This window comes from Hippoglossus hippoglossus, chromosome 3 (assembly GCF_009819705.1).
Source record: "Hippoglossus hippoglossus isolate fHipHip1 chromosome 3, fHipHip1.pri, whole genome shotgun sequence".
Classification (NCBI taxonomy): Eukaryota; Metazoa; Chordata; class Actinopteri; order Pleuronectiformes; family Pleuronectidae; genus Hippoglossus; species Hippoglossus hippoglossus.
The window spans coordinates 23,476,462-23,497,532 of record NC_047153.1 but is presented as its reverse complement, the minus strand read 5'-3'; the positions used below and the strand labels follow the sequence as shown (position 1 = coordinate 23,497,532).

General features: G+C 41.7%; 1 protein-coding gene across 1 annotated transcript in view; it reads left to right on the top strand.

Annotated features, from left to right (window-relative positions):
- The first annotated feature begins 2,595 nt into the window (after nt 1–2,595).
- Nucleotides 2,596–21,071, top strand: part of nkd1 (NKD inhibitor of WNT signaling pathway 1) — a 34,526-nt gene continuing 16,050 nt past the window's right edge. The window contains exons 1-3 of the mRNA XM_034580477.1: nt 2,596–2,892; nt 3,024–3,056; nt 3,201–3,340. Coding sequence (XP_034436368.1) covers nt 2,868–2,892; nt 3,024–3,056; nt 3,201–3,340 — 198 coding nt within the window. The 5' untranslated portion in view covers nt 2,596–2,867. The remainder of the gene's footprint in view (nt 2,893–3,023; nt 3,057–3,200; nt 3,341–21,071) is intronic.

Sequence of the window (21,071 nt, the reverse complement as noted above, 5' to 3'; positions counted from 1 at the left end):
GTTACTGCCCAGAGGGAAATTTTACTGTTCAAAAATGTCTCTTCTACAGCTCAGGAGACAAAAGTGTGATTGTCACTACAGTTTACTTTCTAGTTTGTCTGATATATTTCCAAATTCACTATAGGAGAAATAGGTGAGACAAGACATTTAGCAAGTCAAACGTAAGCCTTGTGAGAAATACCTGACTGAAGTTATTAATGGCTCCTTTTTCCTCCTTTGGAAAATTCTCCAAGTGAATTTTAAACTAAAATATGAGAAACATACCAGTAAAAACAGAAACTAAAATGCGGCTGAAGTGAGACTTTAGTCTCCTAAGCTGCAGAAGAGCAAACTTTGAGCAGTAAAACTTTCCTCTGGGAGGTGTAGGAAAAAACCAGACCTGTAAACTTAAACACAGCTTTGACTCCTTAACTGTAGAGGCCAATAATAATTTAGGGGTCATTACCATGCAGCTGTATGAGAGCTGTATCTGCTAAATAAACCATTCAAGCAGCAATCCAACCAGTGTACATGTGGACATGTCGTTTCCAGATTATGTCTTATTTGAACCAGCAGACTAATATCTGAGCCACACCTCAGATATTAGTCTGCTGTTTTTACACTTACAAAGAAACTGAGTTTTGCTCTAAAAGTAGACAATCAGTTTGGACTTTGTTGAACTTCACTGAACATCCCTTTTTAAAAAATACCACCTGACAGCCAGCAAGAAATCATTTTTGATTGAGCATATTATCTAAATATATCTAAGTGGACTGTTTTTGAAGATGCAGCCGGGATTATTAAAAAATGCGTTGTTTTCTCTTGGAGATATTTAGATTTTTTTTATTCAACACCACTGGGAAATTAACCTTTGTAAATAAAAAAAAACAACAACATAAATTTATATATTTATATTCTAAACAGTTTTCGGTTTTATTTTTTGTTTGGTTTGGTTTTGTCCTCTTGTTTCGTACGGTATATCGTTGTGGCTTTTTGTTTTGTTGATGCGGATATAGTATATATTGAGAGATCTAAAATCTTTAATTAAGAATATGGAAATTATCTTTCTTTGGGCTAAATAATGAAGGCAACATTTTATGAATCTGATCTGGTGAAGAAAATATTTCAGGTTCATAGATTCAACATCGTAAACAATAGATGTAAAAACATGCATCTGAATATCTTAAGATATTTAAGTTATTTTTACCACACGGTGTTGATTAGAAGATTCCTCTGGTATCTCTTTAAAAACTCCCAACCTTTTACTGTTGCTTTCTCACACAGTGATGCCCACAGTGTGTATGTATTACTGTCACACTGAGCTGCTGGCAGCCTGGCATGAAATGGCACAGTGGCTTCTGTCTTTTATTATAAATTTGAAGACTTCAAAAGAATCTCAGCCTGCTTTCATCTGCTGCCGCAGTCCAATAAGACTGTGATTTCTAGACCTTATTCTTGTGTCAAAGACAGATGCACGCTGGCCACGCAGCCCAGTGGGATTTTGTTCTTGCTGATATGGTTTATTACATGAACAATTTTTCAAATCAAGAGGGAGGTCAAATCTGATCCGAGCATGAATTTAACTGCGAGATGTCCTGCTCTATTAAGGGTGTTCGTTCATTCTAAAGTTGGAGAATCAAAGCTGTAAATAAAGCTTTGTGGTGTTAATAGTAAAACATGACAGAGAGATCAACTTCCAAGCAACTTTCTGTGTTATTTTGCTTATTTGATTTGCTCTAAAATAAAATCTTACACAGTATTGACCCTGGACTCCTTGTTGGCACCCCTCATGTAAATGTCCTGGGACCCCTGCTGGGACCAGTGGTGGTCCCCAAACCTTTTCGGGAAGCACTGACAATAATGCAGCGACGTCTCCATGCGCTTACTAGCAGTCAGAGCTGAGGTGTAAATCATGAGCAGGCGGCTGACAGAGGTTTTCTTTGCGCCTCCTCTCTGCTTTGAAGACAGAGGCAAAAATGGAGAGCTCAGCGAGGTGCGTCAAGTCAGCTGGAAAAATTCAACTCACACCGGAAGTCACAACTTTTGTATTGAAGTATATTGATTTTTGTTCTCCTTTTAACAGAAACTATAGAAAAATAGGTTCGTCAAAAATAATGAGTGTATCATCCAAAGCAATTGAAACAACCACTTGTGTAACAAATCAACAGCAATGAAAATAAAATAGTAATGAAAATAAATTAGGAGGTTACAACATCTAACTTTCATAATAAAAAAGGGTAATTCATTTGAAACTGACAGATCACTGGCTGCTGTGGGGTACCCAACTAGTCTAATTTTAAGAAAATACATATTTAATATAAGATAGTCTTTATTAATCTATTATTGTGTTAGCTTGCTCCAAGATAACAATAACACTACATACACCATAGCACAGTAGAATAAAACAGTAGAGTATTAAGTCAAAATAAAAGGAAGTGAAAATAGAAATATAAAGAGTATATGTAGTAAATGCAGACCCAGTGCCTGAAATAACAACACAAATGAAATCACAATAAGTTCCATGGGACAGAAAAACTGAACTGAAGTAGAAACACACATGTACTAGCCTGTACACTTTTAATATAATAATAATTTTGTTTTCCTTTTTCCATAGTGAACAATAGTTGGTCATTTATTTTCATCATTTTGGCGTCTCATCAGTTTACTGTGAAAGTGCTGGCAGGAAGTGGTGTGTGCGCCTGTGTGTGTGCTGACAGTGGTCTGTGGATCAAACGCTGTGGTTCCTCCAGTCGCACTGACTGAGCTCAGGCTGCTCTCACGGGTTCTCCTCTGTCTGGATACCTCAGCCCGGCTCCTTCTCCTGTGTACATTTCCTTCTCTGGATTATATTCGTCTGATGGTTTTCAACTACACCTCGATGCATAGAAATGGGTAAACTGCACTCCAAACATGGTGAGAGCTCCATTAGTCCTCAGACAAAATCACGGCCACACTTCGTCCCTCTGCCGCCGCGACACTTTCCAGTAACACTATTTCATTGTTTTGTGTCTGTCTTGTCTTTCTCTTGTCTTTCTCTCCCGCAGCCGCTATTTGTAAACCGAGGGAGAGTCCAGAAGGTAAGAGCGCCCGTCCTCACCGTGCCTCACTTTTCATACATGTCCTCTCAGTTTTTCACTCCGGACCCTCACCGGAGTCCCGAGTGTCTTTTTTGAAGATGGACAAACTCAGTGGAGAGTAACGAGGCTCCTCTTTGTTTCCAGGCGGCAGTTTCGTAGTGAACGCGTGTTTGGCGCGGAAGGGACTGGACGACTGGCTCGTGAAGCAGAAGTACTACTGCACGAGCTCTCGCCTCGAGCGGCAGGACTGTCACCACAGGGGAAGCTGCGGCTTGACGGCACGGGTGAGTACCACGTCGTCCGCGAGCTTCGCGTCCTTCCACGGGGAGGCAGCGTATTGGGAAAGGCTTCCCAGAGGGGCTGTCTCGTCGCGCCGCGGTGCTCGTCCGCATTTCCCCCGAGAAACGAGGAGGTTTTGGTGCGATTTTAGCAGTGATGTTGAATGGAGCTACTTGGACGCTCCAGTGTGGCTTCCACTCAGAGTCCTGACTAACTTTGTCCGAGCTTTCAAACTTTAACCAGCCGTCTATTCACGTTGGCTGCACTCGTGAGTTGAAGGTTCACTCGCAATAAACTGCCTGAGCACAAACTCTTGAAGTGGACCGCATAAACACCTCGATTCGGCGAAGCTGCTTTCAGACGTGCTCTGAACTCCGGATGTTCTCCCGAAACTATCAGAAAGGGTTGCACGTGAGAACGCAAATGTCCAAATCAGTTGCTGTAGACATTCTCTTGACTTTCTCCTAAGTTTCTCCTGCCTTCCCCCTAGTGACAACTCTGGACACCTAATTGTTGTGTCTGTTAAGGTGCTTTCAGACATCCTCTGAGCTCCGGATTTCCCCCTGAAATTATCCAGAACGGTTGTATGTGAGAACGCTAATGTCCGAATAAGTTGCTGTGGAGATTCTCTAACGTTTTTCCTGCACGCCCCTTAGTCAAATCTCCAGACACTGTGTTACTGTGTCTGTGAAGCTGCTTCCAGACATGCACTGAACTCTGGACAATTTCCTGAAATTATTGAACATGAGAATGCAGCAAGAGATTCTCCAGAGAATCCCCTGCGAGTGAGTAGGTGCATTGATGACTTTTCTAGATGTCAGCTTGTAAAGACAATGAGATTCCAGAGCTTTTGGCAATAACGGCCGACGTTGGTGTTGTTGTGATGTAAACAAAAACATGTGATCTCTGCATTCAATCTAATACGTTTCGCCTCACCTGAATGCTCCAGACAAATGTCTGTTGTGGCAAATGTATCTCACCCAAACAATCTCCTGCTTTCGTTCTTCATACGTGAAAGGCAAACTCCGGAGAAAGTCTGGACCCCATTGTTTGAAAACCGCTTTACAGCTTATTTTTCATGGTGACAATTTGACAAGAAGATTATATTTAACACTCCTTTAGGTGAGATTCATCTGCTCGTGTAGGGAACACATGTTGGTATCATTATGTGCACTGATCAGAGGGATTTCTACAGGTAACAATAGATCAAGTCTTGAGTTGAAAGCATTGCCGTGTGGCAGACTGGTGACAAGTGCGGATTGTAAATGCTGGGGAGAAGTGTCGGAGGTCATGCTTGTTTTGTATTTTGGCACTGGTGTAAACACTGTGCATTTGTTGTCAAGTGCTGAAATCCTTTGGAACTGCTTCAGAGGAGCCTTAAGCCTCTTTGGTTAGTGATGCCTTCCTCAAAGGCAGAAATGTTTGAGGAATTAGAGCCCATCAAGGAAAAAAAAGGAAAATCCGTTCCTCCGCCCACAATCCAGCGACTTTGAACAGAAATGCATCTATCTATTGAATGCAGCCCAGACTCCAGGAGCTCTTGCATTTTCAACACACCAGAGCACCTCCTGTGATTTTTTCCCCCCACAAGTTTCCCTTTAAAATGCTTGGCAGCTCCTTCAGCTGCTTGTCATTTTGAAAAAGACTCGAATCCTACAGTTGGTCTTATTTTGTCTTTCTTTCCCTCTCAATTGCTTTTATAATGGCAGCACTTTAACTCTTGCATCATGCAGCACCTTGCGCGTTCAGGTCACATTATACCATCATGTATTTAAACTCTATCGTGCGAGCAAGACACAACTGTGTTGGCTAGTTTGGATTCTTGGGAATATTAGACTTTGGAATGAGGATTTGTCTGCATTCTGGTGAAGAGGAGGCAAACAACAAACTTGAGGAAGTCTTAGGTAACAGGAATAGTCATGTCTAAAGTCCAGCGTTGTTTTGTTGTCTGCTGGAAGGCGCTCAAGGTTCTGTGTACCCGAAGAGCAGTCGCAGTGTTGCATGGCGGATCTGTGATGAGCATGGCATAGGTGCTTTAAACTCCTGGCATGAGTTTGTCCTTGTTGAGTGTCGGGAGGTTACTAGCTTTACATGTTGGGCCCACATAATGTTGAAATTGCAAATCCTGACATGCCCGAAGCTGCAGTAAACGTCACATAGTAACAGGATCCCGCTCACAGTAGACGCTGTGTCTGCAGGATGTTTTTTGAGACTGACTTGATGAGGAACCACAGAAAATATGTATGTTTTTTCGAACGTGTTGATGCTTCTGCAGCAGAAAAGCTACGCGGTCACTTACTGTATGTTTTCAGTGGAATTCATACGCTTAGGGCTTTTATTATTTATATCCACATTATTGCCATGCAATTACCAGACATTATGACCACAAAAACAAACTTAAATTTTTGGTTCCTGGAGGTATTTATGTTCCTCTTTTCCTTATGACTTTGTTTTGGCCCAGGATGGAACAGCAGCCACCTGAAGATTTTGGATGTTTTAGAATAAGTTGGAGTGACTAGAGTTTAGTTTGTGTAAATAATGTAAGTCTGGGTGGCTAATGATTTTCTTAGCTCAAAGGGAGAACTTATAAAAGAGAAAAGCTGTTTCCATCATCAATATTCTAATTATTTTGTTCCGGACTTAAGAAGTCGATCCAAAATCTAAAATGTTTAATTTTAAAGATTGAACCATATATTCGCTTCTTGCTGTGTTTCCTAGAACAATTCTATACATATCTGAAGTCAAGGTTTTTATCAGCTTCACGCTTAGTGGGTAACAAATTTTGCTCATGTGGACATTGATATTGTAACAATCAAATGTCCAAGGCTTTGGCATTCTGCTTCTGATTGTGAGAGAATTCCATGTTGAGTATATTTACACATGCTTTGAATGTTCTGAATACAACAGCCAGTTTTCCCTTTTTAACAAGGTGGCACCACCTCTGCAGCGCAGAGTTGAGTTGTAAAACTACGACATAAAATGTTTTTTAGTTCTTCCACAAGATCCCTAAATATGTGTTGTATTTAGATATTCATCTTAGCAGCAGGATGAGTGATGATCATTGCTAGGGGGAGTATAACGTTTCTGTTCCCCTGTGAATTTTTATCATACCGTTGATAAATAGTTTCATCAAACTGATCATCAGTCAGATACAACAGCGCAATAAGATATTGCTTTAATATCATAGGCCTGGATAAAAAAATCTGTCTAAATTTATACTCATACGTTTTGTGTGTTGTGTAAGCTATGTTGTTATTCAAACATATATCTTTCAACATTACAATTCGCAAGATAATGTTTTATTTGGTCATTCTGTTGCTTTCTTATGAAAATATATTTCCCACATAAATTCCATGTTGGAAAGTTGTGTTACTTAAAATTAAAAAAGACAGTAAAATTATTGTTATTAAATAATTTCAACAATCTTAGCGCTCTGTGAGAAGGACTTTTAAAGCTTGACCCCACAGTGCCCTCAGATAAAGACAGAGGCTAACGTCTTAGGTGAGAGAATGTGAGTCAACTCACTTAGCTTTAAAAGCTGTCTTCATTGTATAGAATACCTGGTGAGACAGTTATTTATATCCGCTGTTCTCTGAGCCCCCCTTCCAGCTGAACTGGGTACCAGGAGAATGTGGGTCGGGTGTCAACAGTGGGGAGCCCACGCTTGGAATTCCTTTGATCCAGCCTTTTCCAAATCGTATTCCCTGCAGGAACAATGCCAGTTTTAGGGAAGTCATTGTTTTGCAGAGCTGTTCGTATTAGGAGTTTGTCTTCATCAATGGGTTCAGATTGAAATTGTGGCTGAGCAGTAAAAGATAGACTGGGACACATAGATGCTCTTGAATGCTTGAGCCTCATCTTCGCTACTGTGAATGTTGTTTTTTTTTAAACAGATATTCTCCCCTCCCTTAAAAAAATGTCTGTCCACACAACCTCTTTACAAAATATCTCGTCCAGACGAGAACACAATTACTACAAACACTCAAACAAACATGCCGGGCCAGTAGGTGGCGATAAAGTCTATATCAACGATCCGTCAAATACCAGAGAAGAAAGCTTTAGTCCAAGTAATATTGGGCGAGGCAGATGCCTGTGAACGCCAGTAATGTGGTGCAGTGATGCTAAATTTAGCTGCAAATTTGTAAATAGACCAAGCAGTGTGAACCAAATGCAGAGAAACTGGTATATAGCCGCCATTGTTTGTTTAGCAGAATAACTGCATTACTGTGGACAGGGTGTTAATTATTTTTCCATGCAGACCCTGTACCCATTCATGAGTTGTGTCGTCAGATGCAGTGTTCGGTGAGGGAGACAGTGAGTGAGTGGTGTGGGCAGGTGGATCTGTGGGTCTGAGATCCAGGTCATGTGAGCCTGGGCACACTTTCTCCCCTGTGTACAGCTTGGTGTCTACACCTACCCATTAATTTGATATGCTATGTGCACCCTGTAGAATTATGTTGCTGACATAGATGCTGATAGGGCCACATGTTTGACTGACTGGGGAGTTCAAATTTCTGGTGGCAAGTTTTTGAGGTGGCCTGTCTTGGCATCGGATGAAAAAGAGGTATTATGTTTGTCACATGTCATGACTAACTTCAGAAATAATTAGCTTTGATGGTTATTCCTCACAAAGTTACCTCGTTCTGTTCTTGAATCCCCCTCCCCCTCCTCTGGTTCTCCCCTCTCCTCCCTTCTCCCCTCCTAGCCTCCATCTGTTTCTTGCGTTTGCCCTGTGGCCGTGTGTTGGCCGAGTCTGCATTTGAAGTGTGGGCAACGCATTGAGGTGTTTGTTGTGACATTGATGGCTCCTCCTCTGCTGTGAAGCCCTACCCTTTGTGTAGTAAAAGTGACCCCTCCACCTCAAGTCCTCCCAAGCTGCCGCTCTGACAATTCCAAAGCTCCCATTTCTTTCTTCAACTTCCATCAACTTAAATGGAACGTAGACAAAAAGCAAAAGGTGCGTCTGACGACAGAATGCGACTCAAAAGTGAATCACAGTGGAACTTCTGCCCCCAACTCCATTGTCTCGCAGTTGGTTGCCAGCTCTTTGATTTTTTAGTTTTTATAAAAGTGGAGAGTTTTTTTTGGAAGTAGGCCTAAAGCTTTTAAACGCATTCCCTCAGCCTCCAAGTCTGATAAAAGACATGGCAGGTTTTGCACCCCCTTGATTTTTTTTTTTTTTTGCTTCTACTGTTGTGCTTTTTCTCTCCTTGTCGTTTTCACAAAGCAAAGGCCCTTGCCTAGAAGCTGAAAGCACCTTTCAAATGCAGACTCCTCTTCCTCTTTCTCTCCGTCTTTCTGTCTTCTCCCTATGCGTTTTCTTTTCCCACCGGCTGGCCTCTTGTGCGTGCTGCGTGACGTATGCCCCTCTCCCACCGGGCTCTACCCCCTCTGTGCTCCCAAGGGACCGAGGGCCTGTTGTTGCTCTTTGAAGAGGCTGGGAGAAAAGTTTGGACCCACACTCTAAAGAGAAGAAAAGCCGTAGCCTTTGGGGAGGAGGGGTAGCACCTGGCCATAGAGGGCTCTGTGATTTTTATTTTTTTTTTCCCATGAGAAGATGGGGTTGAAGTCTTGGGCTGATGTCAGTATAGCTTGGGGACTGGGAGGTCGAGGACATGCAGGTGGCTTTAATGTCACATCCGGCATCGTGTGTCACATAGATTACTAAAAGCTGGAGGAGTTTGTCCTGTGTGACAAAGCAGTGGCTGTGAATCGTGCCTTCTAGGAAGGATTGTTTAAGGAAGAGCTAGACCGATACTGGATAATTGGGGCCAATACTGAAGGAAGTAAAATATTCCAACATCGATATATCAGTTTATATGTATGTATGTGTTTCATTATTTTGTTCCCCTGCTCCGGGGACAAAGGAAATTGGCTATTAACTGCCTGGTAGTATTTGGGATACATATTCTCTCTTTGTATAATATTTATCTATCTAACTAAAATTAGCCGGAGCATATTTTTTGGCATTTTAATTATGTAAAAAAGTTTATATGATGTCACATCATGTAAAAATATTTACACCAATATGATAAAATATATCTCAGATAGGCCAGTATCCATCCATGTATGCATCCATCCATCCATCCTTTGAGGGTCACAAAGGTGGGGGTGGGTTGGGTGGGGGGCATTGAATGACAGGTGGTGTACACCCTGGACAGGTCACCAGCAGATCTAGGATTCTCTTTTCTGTGCCAAATCTTTCTATGTGTTTCCCACTGTCAATGATCAGATTTTATTGATAAACACAGTATTGGATTATATTGTATAGTTACAGTGGTATCAATTCTTAAACAACTACCACAATATCTTTAAAGTTAGTAAAAACACTACTTATTTTAGATAATTGTGATTACCGGTTTGTGTCATTACAAATTAAACAGTCTTTGGCGTTTTCATTGTGTGTGAAGCGGTGCTAATGAATGTGCACATCTATACATGTACATGTATATGCATGTAAGTATGCTGTATGTCTGCAGTCAGCTGTTCGGATGCACTCCAGAGATGAAAGGCTTGTGCGGGAATGTGCTCTGAATCTCAGGGGATTAGCAGCTGAGATTTTGCTTTGTTTCCCCGAAATATACACTCAATTTGGAGCAACGGATAGCTGTTGATCAAAGGGTCTCTCACCACCCCTTCCACACTTACATTTAGGCTGCAGGGTTTTGTTCTACAGTTGAGGGTGGCATTTATTAAAAACACTCTAAGGGATAGTTTGGTTTTTAGAGGATGTATATAGTCGCTGTCAGTTTGCCTCGACCCAGACTTAAATGACTTCCAAGTGAAAAGCATGTGCCTAGTAATACTTTAAATAGTGTGATAAACCGTCTAAATACAGAGTTTGTCTAAATGACATCATCGTCTTTGCAGCAATGCCTACATATCTTAACCCTTTTGATGTGGGTGCAAATGTCTGAGACACTAATTTATGTTGAAAAGCATCAGAAAAGTGTTTAAGTGATAATTAAATGATAAATATTTAGTTAATAATGGTGTCATGCACCCAATATGTTTGATCAAGGACTTCTCTGACGAAGGATAATTCATTTAATGGATTAATGCTAATTTAAATTGTTCAAGTAGATCTAGAGCTAACTACACTGAACGGGGAATGGTTCTATCATTTATCGCATACACCGATAAATCATACTTTAATCGTCATTGCTATATGAACATCTGCAATAAACGCATCACAACTGGCTGCCTGAAACGCTGTGACGCTCAGGGAGGAACTCTAGGTGACTTGGACTCCTGTGGTGGCGCTGAGCTCCTCTGAGCTTTCTCTTGGAGCTTGGTGCCCATTTTAATCACCCACTTAAAAGGCTCTGCTGAAGTGGGTGTTTAAGTGTTTAAACCCTGAATAATTCTCTCTTGTTTGTTTATCAGGTTCCCCCACGGGTTGAGCTATGGCCTGTGCAGCAAGTGCTGAATAGTTTGACTGAGCACTCAGAGTGGCTCTCAAATAGGACGAGACAACATCTGCATAAAACTGCTATCAAGCTCTCATGAGAATGCGCACATGCACAGAAGCGTGCATGTTCACTCATGGTCCATGAAGCACACAGGCTCCACAAATATACATACACACATTACCCATTTGTTTACTCTAATATGTGAAACCATTTATCACTGCTAACAGACACAGGGTCCCAGCGTGGTTCCCTTCCACTTGTTTTTCTTACAAACTAGAAGTAAGGAAATGCCAGTGATGGACTCCACAGCTTCCTTGGGCCCTGCTGTTGTATTTATTCTCCTTGGGTTGTAGAGCTTTGGTGACCGGGGCTCGAAGGCCACCTCAGGTAGAGGGAATAGAGGAAGTGGATTTAGGTAAACAGAGTTGGGAGAGCATTGTGCCTCCCACAGACAGAGGTTCCAGGGCTCTTCAGCTCTTCCTGTGGCGGCAGGGCTGGAGGAGGTCTGGATTGTGTGTTCGGGGATGTTTTTGGTGGAAGGAAAGCTAAACAGAGGAGCGGCCCTGCTGAAAGGAAAGCTGCCCTCCCCTGGTGTGTTTATGCTCCACAGGTGCCGCAACCCAAAGAGGACCTCACCCGGTAGACTCTCAACGATGCAGGCCAACCTTGTGCTCCCCTAAGAGCCATTTGCCCCAACCATGCTTGCTCAAGTTTGGGATGAAAACAGCTTGTTTGGACTAGAGTCTTTAGGAGACTGCAAATTGGCATTATGCTCCCTAAGGCTCACAAAAAAACCTTTACAATTTGACAGAGTTTTACATGTGAATGTATTTCCACTTGAACTTTATGTTTTGTAAGCTTTTGTCTCATTCAGAGGTGTACAGGGTGTTGAATTTGATCCCTCTCTCTGTTGCTAGTTATTTTATGGATAAAGTATCTTCTCACAGTTTTTTGTCAAAGGTTTTGTGACATGTTGCTACTTCCTAAATGCAAATGGTGTGATTATTTCACTTATATTAAAGACATAAGACAATATAATAGAGCTGCAAAATAATCTGAAGGTACAAGATTGTTGAGTAAATTCAGCAAGATTAAATGGACAGAGCATGTATGGCTTAGCTTTTTCAAAAATATTTTTAACATGTTAATCTATGACTAAGCACTGGTAGTAGCATTTAGTTGCAGTTTACTCAATCACAAGTTCATTGCAATGAGCAGTGACACAAGCCACTAATTCCCTTCAGCTATGAATAGAAACGTGCCTCTGGCACCAGCATAGTTGTATATAGTAGTTGAAGTGTCTATTTCTGCTGCTATGTTTACTTGCTAAGCTGAAACACTCACTGTAATTATAGAGATTTTAGTTCCACAGTTTAAAGGTCAGATGTGAGGGATGTTTAGAGGTAGTGGCTTGTGGCTGGCAGGATGTCTGCTCCAAACATTGTGTGTGTGTGTGTGTGTGTGTGTGTGTGTGTGTGTGTGTGTGTGTGTGTTGATATGTCTGCACAGGCACAGAGGACGAATGGCCACCTTGGTGTTGAGGTCAGTTCCATCTGGTCAACATGCACGCTTCAGAGGTTTTCTTAACAGCCACCTGTCACATGGAGCTCTGCTGTTGATAGCAGTTACAAGGTTTAGTAGCCAGCTTTGAATAAATCTTACTAACCATGTCATTTAGATGAGGGGTCGAAATCCAAATGTAAAGATAAGATTTTAAGTCATGTCCTCATCTACATTTTGTTTCTCTTTCACCATGTGTATTTTGGTTCGACTGAATCCGCACTGCACTCAAAGTGTAGCCCAATAAACCAGATTCCACAGATCAATGTGAATTTTGAGTGAAAACCATTATCTGCCATGTGCATTCCAGCTTTAAAACTACTGTGTCCTGGCTGGATCAGATGATAAAAACCACTGAGGAAACTTAAATCCTAAACTGATTTGTCCTTTCAATTAAAAACATTGCAAACTCGAAAGATCATCTATTGGCTTTACACAAGAGAATTTTAGGTAACGTAATCTTTTGAGTTTAAAAAAACACTTTAAAACTTTACGCTGTAGCTAGTGACATGATGGGCTCCAGAGAAGTTTCCATTATTTGGCTGTGGAAGAAGGTTGAAGTGCCTATCACTTTCATGCTGCCCTCGAGGTAGACTTCCCGACTAAAACACTGTTCCTACCACACTTTGGAGCACTTGAGATTGGCGTCTAAAGCCACCCAGACGACTAAAGCACTGTCTCTCCTCAAAGAGAGCTTTGACTAATTGCTAAGACCCTCTAGACATAGTGTAGCACACTCAGTGTTAAAACGTAACACTTGGATCCTTAAGCAGGGAAGCAGGCATGCTGTCAACCATGTGTGTTGAATGTATAATCCATCCTATTTTTGCAGAAAGATTGACACAAATGCACACACTATGTAAGCCCATGTTAAGTCAGCTGGACCGCTCTGCCATTTTTGCCAAGGAAGTTAAAGGTTGCAGAGTGAACTAACTTCCCACATGAATGGTGAGATTTCCTGTTCCTGCCCCACGAGCTTTTGGCGATGAGGTGTGTCATTTTCTCTCTCTCTCTCTCTCTCTCTCTCTCTCTCTCTCTCTCTCTCTCTCTCTTTTTCTCTCCTCTCTTTTTCTCTCCTCTCTTTTTCTCATTCTTCGGAACTGAGCTCTACTCTGCATTCAGAGGGCCATAACACTGTGATTTGTTACTCTTGGCACGCGGAGACTACCTGTAAATCAAGGCCAAGCGACAGGCTGTCTCCATTCCCTCCCAGTCCATAGCTTCCTCTTGGGAATGCAAGGTCCCAAATTGGAGTTCATTGGCTGGCGGAGAATGTGTTTTCAGGATTCATCTCTAGCTCAGTTTCCCCATTAACTCTCTGAGTCACAACTTAGGAAATCTTAGCAGAAATATGAGAGTGACATTGCAAGCTTTTAAACCATAATCCCTGTGTGACTGGCTGTTTATTTTAAGTTTTACCTTAATGTTTTTACTCTTTCGACTGGGGTTTTGGTTGGCAGCGGGGGGGGGATGACAAAAGCATTGGCCTACCTGGATTTGTCCTGGTAAGCCTGATGACCAGTCCAGGCACCCGGTAGGTGTGCCTGTGTAATATGACAACAGTTTGACTCTTGATCTTGACACCTTGTATCCTCCCACTCCTCCTCTCTGACGAGATAAGGCTTTGATAAACAGTGTGGTAAATGTTAATAGCTGTGGTAACATATTTTTCAAAAGCTAATAAATGCTGTTACCTTGAGTAACAGGTAGGTTTTAGTGCTGGAGGGGCTGGCTGAGTTGTAAAAGCTTATCCTCGCAGGTGTAAAAGTTTTTTAAATGGGTCATTAAAGTGTTGGCCAACTTCACACATAAAACACAAAAAAGGGTAAGGGGGAGGGAGATTACTTCAGATCAGCATGTTTCTGAAGCATAGAGATGAAGGCTGTAAATCTCTGCTAATATTCCACTGAGCCTCTCAGGAGGCAGCCTTTGATGTGGGTGAGGTAATGTGACAAGCAGTGTTTGCAATGTAAATCTGACATGGAGAAATGATTGCTGTCTGTGCACTATCGCTCCACAAAAGGAAGACATCAACAACACGTGCAAGAAAATTCACACATTTACATCAAAGTGTTGTTCCAAGTCTCGGATCTAGCAATGCAAGAGTGTTAATTTATTCAGCAACATAGTGGAATTTGACTTAATATAAGGTGCAAAGAGAGTGTGTGTGTGTGTGTGTGTGTGTGTGTGTGTGTGTGTGTGTGTGTGTGTGTGTGTGTGTGTGTGTGTGTGTGTGTGTGTGTGTGTGTGTGTGTGTGTGTGTGTGTGTGTGTGTGTGTGTGTGTGTGTGTGTGTGTGTGTGTGTGTGTGATCTCTGCGATCTCTGCGATCTCTGCATGACCTGTGTCACGGACTGAAGTTAGCACAGTAATCCCTCTTTCTCAACCCCTCCAGTCTTGGTGTTGCTGACGATGCACACTTTAATCATAGAGCTGCTTCCTCCAACCTGCCTGGTGATGGATCCCAACTCTGTGGCTATAATTTCCTTCCTGGGGTGCAGGAAGAGGAGTGGGTGTGCCGTGACTGAGAGGTGTCAGACATGGGGCAGCAGTGTCTGCACAGAAGGGGCCTGTCTTTGATTCTCCCTCGGAGATGTCAAACCCCCTTTTTTCCAGCAATAGTTTAAGGATTGCTAATCCAGTTGTTTGTCCTCTCAAATGATTGGTCTTCAAGGTAGACAAAGCGGTTGAGATGCAGAAAAGAAACATTTGCAGCCTACATGTGGTTTCTAAGTTGGTTATTGCAACCACTTGATAATATCTTTTCACTTGATTAATCCCCTTTTATACTTTTTTTCTATGCTAATTCCAGTTCAGAATTTTTTTGGCTTAGACTAAAATGGCTTAGATTAACAGCATCCACCAGGTAGTGTATGTTATGTTAATGGTTCATGTGAGGGGCTCAACATCAAAGGGTTTACAATCTGTGACCTCGAGAAAGGCGTTGAATTTCTTATCAAAGGCTTTAAAACACAGCAGATTTGACTTCCTCTTGGCGCTGCAGCCGTCTCATGAGATCAGTTTTATCCATTTGTTCGCTTTGTTGTGAAGCTCCGACATTGTATACTAGCAAACATCTGTTTCACCGGAGCAAAGTCAAATAACCACCTCAGTGTATCATGTGATGATGATGGTGATAATGATGATGATAGGCCTATTGGTCTCTTTGTAAAGCAAAACAAATTCATCTTGTTTGGCTAGAGTGAAATGCAGAGACGATAATTTGCCATGGCTTTCAGTTTGTAGGTGTTGTCTCAAAATTGGCCCCATCACCCCTCCTCGGTAAATTAGAGCGTCTCGCTTCAGCTCAGTTTTGCTACATGATTATCTGAGATCTTTATTTCATGTGTGAAAACTGATCCTCTTTGAAGCTTCACTCAGAGGCAGCGTGGCGCTTCACTACCTCACATCAACACCCTCTATCTTGGCTCCATCTCTGGGCGTCATGTTTTACTGCTACGTGGTGCTTTGAATGAGACTGTTTAATGTCGCTAGAAGGTGAAAGAAGTGCAAAAGACTGGGGCCAGGGTTTAAACTGCCGTCTGATGATGACTGGTGGTCCGTTCCAGCAGCAGCAGCACCACACTTACCACATATTGCAGGACAGGCACTGCACCAGATTCTAGGAGTTGTGCTGTTCGGCTCTTTTGAAACTGCCTCCAGTGTATCTCAGTTTACTCTTTGGAATGATAGAGGGGGATGGGTATTTCCTCTCCTGAGGTCCTCTGTGAGTAATTCTATGCCTTTAAGCTAATTTGCAGCTCTGAAACTGAGTTTTTTTGTTTTTGTTTTATTTCTCAGTTTTCAACATTGAGGCTTTTGAAAATCCCCATGCTATACAGCTGTTTTCTCCATTAGTTATTCATAAACGTTAATTAATGGCTGTAAATGTATGGGACAAAGTACAAACACATGTTGAATGTTCTTAACATACCTGGTACAAGGACAGCTTGCATGTCCCTTTGAATTTTATCATATGGCCTGTATCAGTCTATATGCACATATGCTGATACTGGCCCTCTGTGTGAAGATTATGACAAGAGTGAGCACAACCACTTCACACTTTTCAGTTTATATGACTGTCGGCAACCTCCGCTGTATCCAGTTTGAAAATTTCAGTTGAAGCAGAAACGTACTGCCACTATTCCCAGCATACTCCCTTGTCTCTGTCACTCTTCTTGTCTTTCCTTACACTTGGCTAAAGGCCCTTCTAATGCGCTTCGCTTCCCACTTCATGTCAGCGCCACTGTTCCGAACATCGCAGTTCTGAAGGTGATTCCTTGCGGCGGGTGGAGAACGAAAGAGGAGGCACCCAGCCACAGTCCTAATGAGATTTTTCCTAGGTTTTGATGGAGTGCCAGTGGTGCTGCTATTGCTCTAGAGGCCTGCCCCCACTGAGCCCTGGCGCTCGATCAGGGGGAGCTGTCGTCGGCCACATAAATTGTCAGCCTGTGTGGTGGGTCGTGGAGCAAACAGCACAGAGACCAAAAGGCCTTGTGGGACTTTCCCACAATCACATACAAGTACATATTACTTGCACTTTAATGTACCCCTTTGCTTTCAAACAGAGTCACAGAAAAAAAATTGGCCCTGTGGGTCCATGTCTGCAGTGCCATGGCAAAGATGACGCTAGAGGCATCTTTTCTGTCTCAACTTACCAAGTGGGTTCTGTGCCAGCATGTGCTCACTGTCTTTCTTCCTTACAACATGAAGTCTGCAATGCAAGATTCAGTGGCAGAAGCTCAAACCATTTTAACCTTATTATATCCAGGGCAGGCTGGTTGAGCACTGTCACTTTTCAGCTGCACCCTGCTCTATATCAGTTCAAGATGTACTCAGTCAATTTTGTATTCATTCCTATTCATGCTGATCAAGAGATCAGTTGGGTCATTTAACATTATCTCACCATTTTGAAGAAAAATGCAGTGATTGAAACTGCTGAAGAGATGGAGCCTTTTAACTCTGTGAGGTTATCTCCCCTCTCAGAACTGACTAACTTTGTGGATGTAAAGCCAAGGATACAGCTCTCACATCTACACTGATGTGAGGGGTTCAGTAGTTAGATGTCAGAATAGTTTTTAAGTAAGACAGAATGTTTTTCAGTAATTAACACATGTCCATGGGCTTTATCTTTGGGATGTATCTGTAGAGACGTAGGGCTGTATGTGCAGCAACACTAAGGTTGGAGATATTTCTGTAAGGTGTGTAAATTACAGTTCTATTATATCTTATATCTCCAGCAAGGCCCAACAGTCCCCTTAAATTTAATCAAGCTGCACCAATTTCACACACTTATAGATATTGGTTCCCTTAATATGCCTCATTATGAATTATATAATGGTAAAAATTTTGAAAAATGCCCTATCTTACAGCGTGAACAAAAGTGAAAAAATTGTCTAGTTTTCAGGAAATTCCCTGATCTGGATCCAAGTTTTATGGAAATCTGCTCTGTTTGTGTAATCTTGCTCTAACAAACCAACCAACAAGCACACAGACAACCAGTGAAAACAACCTCCTTCACATAAGTATAGATAATAGCAATCTCAAATGTGTTTTAAACTTCATCTAACTGTATGTTTTTTTATATTGTCCACCATAGTGGTTTAACTGAACTTCATCAAATAAGTTTATAATAGTTAACAAGAATCAGAAAAAGCACTGGTGTTGAATTAGCATCCCCCTGCTGGAGGTTTCAGTAAAAATGAAAACAAACTGAGGAATGTAGAGTGGTCTTTATTCTTAAAAAATAACTTGATATAGTGTTTGTTCAGTAAATATTATCATTCTTAAATATGCTAATCTGTCTTTGGGATATCCATATTCATAAAGTCTGGAGTAGATCTGGTTGCCAAATGATTCCAATGGCCAACCCAAACAGACCCTCAGGCTGGCGAGTGATGTAGGTGGGATGTTGTAATGGTGCAGGCACAGTATGTTCTGTGTTGTAGTCCAGTAATAAATCACTTTCTGTTGAGGTGCTCAAACAACTTTAAAACACACTGGGGCCATACAATCCCTTGTCCCAGAGGCTCAGGAGAAGCTTTGAAGGACCTGGCTGCTGCTGAAAGCAAAAAGCTTCATGCTCTGCTTTCCACAGAACATTTAACATCATGTCTGGAAAATTGTTTTCGCTCATCCCAAGTGCATCAGGGAGATGCTTGTTTGTGCCCTGAGGCCAGCACCTCTGACCGCATCCTGCAAAGAAGAGGGAAAGTGACACCTTTGCTGAAGCTACAGAGATAAACTTGAGCAAAACACTGATACGCTGTAACAGCCAGTGTACTCCCTATGAATCACATAGTTTATAGTGCTGATAGTTGCTGCAGAGAAGCTTGCCACCTCACGTTTTCATCGTTTGCATAGTCGTTGAGCCATTGGGGGGGTGGGGTAACTTCTCCATTGGCTTAAAATGCTCTCCCACAGTGACCTCTGACCCTTGAGTTAGTAAGGGTTCCAAGAAAAGCTCACTATTGGCTCATTGCTTGACCAAAGGGAGATTGATGGCTCTTTTGTGCCTGCAGTTTTACATACATATATATAGCATTGTGCCCGCATGCCATATGTTCCAGAAACTAATGAGACCCAATGTCTTCATCGATGGTGAATCTGAATGATCAGGTCCAACTCTTTGTGAGAGTTACAACCGTAGAGTCTCATCTGTTCTTATTAGCGGAGAAAATTACTTTCGAGAGGGGTGACCAGGATCACAGTTTTGGACAAAATCCACATTGAGTAGTTTCATCTCAAGTCAGACTAAGTGGAGAGAGTTTAAGGATTTTACATGGTACATCCTCTGAAGCTCCTCTCACTGTCACTACAACTGCTGCATCTGTCACTTCTTCAATAAGGAATAATGCCGTATTCTGTATAACATTTCTGTTCAGCTGTACAAAAAATGTAATCTATTTAATAGTATTCCAGTTTGTCAACACCCTTCAATGCTGCTTTCAGTTTGGTATATTTAGGATCATATTGCAATACTTTGTGCTTTTTAACACAACATTTTGACTCTTCACTACTTGGTAGTGTCTGTGTAACTCAATAAGAATATTGGGAATATTTGCAATATGACTCTTAAACAAAGGACATAAAGGCAGATATAGGAAAATCTTGAACCAGATATGGTGCTGTTTATTACAGCAGCACATTGTGTGTTACCTGTGTGTTTACTTCTGTCATTGAAACCTCCCCTTTTCTTGAGTGGGACAAGAAATTGCCTCATTGTTGCACTGACCAATGGACTTATGGGAAAATCGCCATATACCATAACACCATATTTTTAGGACTCCTGCATGTTGTCTTTTGGCTCAGGACAATCTAATCAATCTCTGCTACAGACAATCTTGAGAGGTTATTGAGAGATTTTATACTGTACCTAAATTTCTTAAAGTGGGATTAATTCCTTGTTAATTAAATAAAAAATTAAATGTAGACTAGTCTGTGCTAGTCTAAAAGAGAAGAAAACACTCAAAACGCACTCACATTTGAGCACTTTTGCCTTTCACAAAGTTAAATGGAAGTTTATCTTGTGCTCAGCTATGTGATCTCAGTGTCTGTAGATTGACAATAACCTTTGTGTCACTAACGTGGTTTGCCAGATCTGCGGTTTTCACTGATGGAATTGGGCTACTTGAAATAATTAATTTACACATAAATACTACTGATTCCAGATCAGCATGTACACACATGTCAACATGCCTCCCTTGCGCGCACGTACACACAAAATGTGCTATAATGGTCTCTGCTGCCCAGCACCCGATCCCCGATCCTATCTCACACATACACACACGAACGTACGCAGGCAAGTGTTTATGCGTTTCGTGACGGTGCCAAAGAATAATTGTTTAGTTGACTAATTGCACACATCCCTATACTAAGCAAGAATAACCAGGATTTCCTGCTTCAGAGGGGAAAAAAATGTTTTGTGTGTGTGTGTGTGTGTGTGTGTGTGTGTGTGTGTGTGTGTGTGTGTGTGTGTGTGTGTGTGTGTGTGTGTGTGTGTGTGTGTGTGTGTGTGTGTGTGTGTGTGTGTGTGTGTGTGTGTGTGTGTGTGTGTGTGTAACCCCAGTATACTAATAATACAGTTCGCATTCATCACCACAGACAACGACCAATTAGCACATTCCTCTTCACCCCTCTTCTTGTGTTCTTGGCTGACCCCTCAATAATTTTCATTCATCAAAAAACTAGAAATGCATTCAAGTTACTGTTTTTGTGTTTGTGTGTGCATTTGTGTCTCTGTGCGTGAGGAAATGAAGGAATTTTGATTGTGGAGAAATCTTATTTTTCTATAGATACAGAAGCCAGTCCTCATGTCTAATTTACGGTCACTCAGTTATGTGGGTCAGACCCATGACTGTGACCTATCTGAATGGGTCACGCAACCCTCCTTTGTGGACATCTCCAGATCTGGGTGATCACAAGTTGGAGACAGCGAGTGTGTAGATGGACAGAAGGAGAGAAAACATAGTTAAACTTTACTGTAAACCACTGAAATATGTGTAATTACAGTCTACAGTCATTGCTAAATTTGATAACAAGTCATTAACCTTTTACAGTTCTCTCATATGACAACAACACAAACTTCTGAGCTGAAATAAAGCTTTCTGATGATCAAAAACATCCATCAGTTTAACAAGGAAGTATTTTTAATTGCTATTATTATTCATTTTCTTTCAATATATTAGTTATCATGGAAAATATGGGGTGGATTCCACAGAAAGCACCACAAATCCTACAAATGCAAGACCAGTAGAAGTAACCAT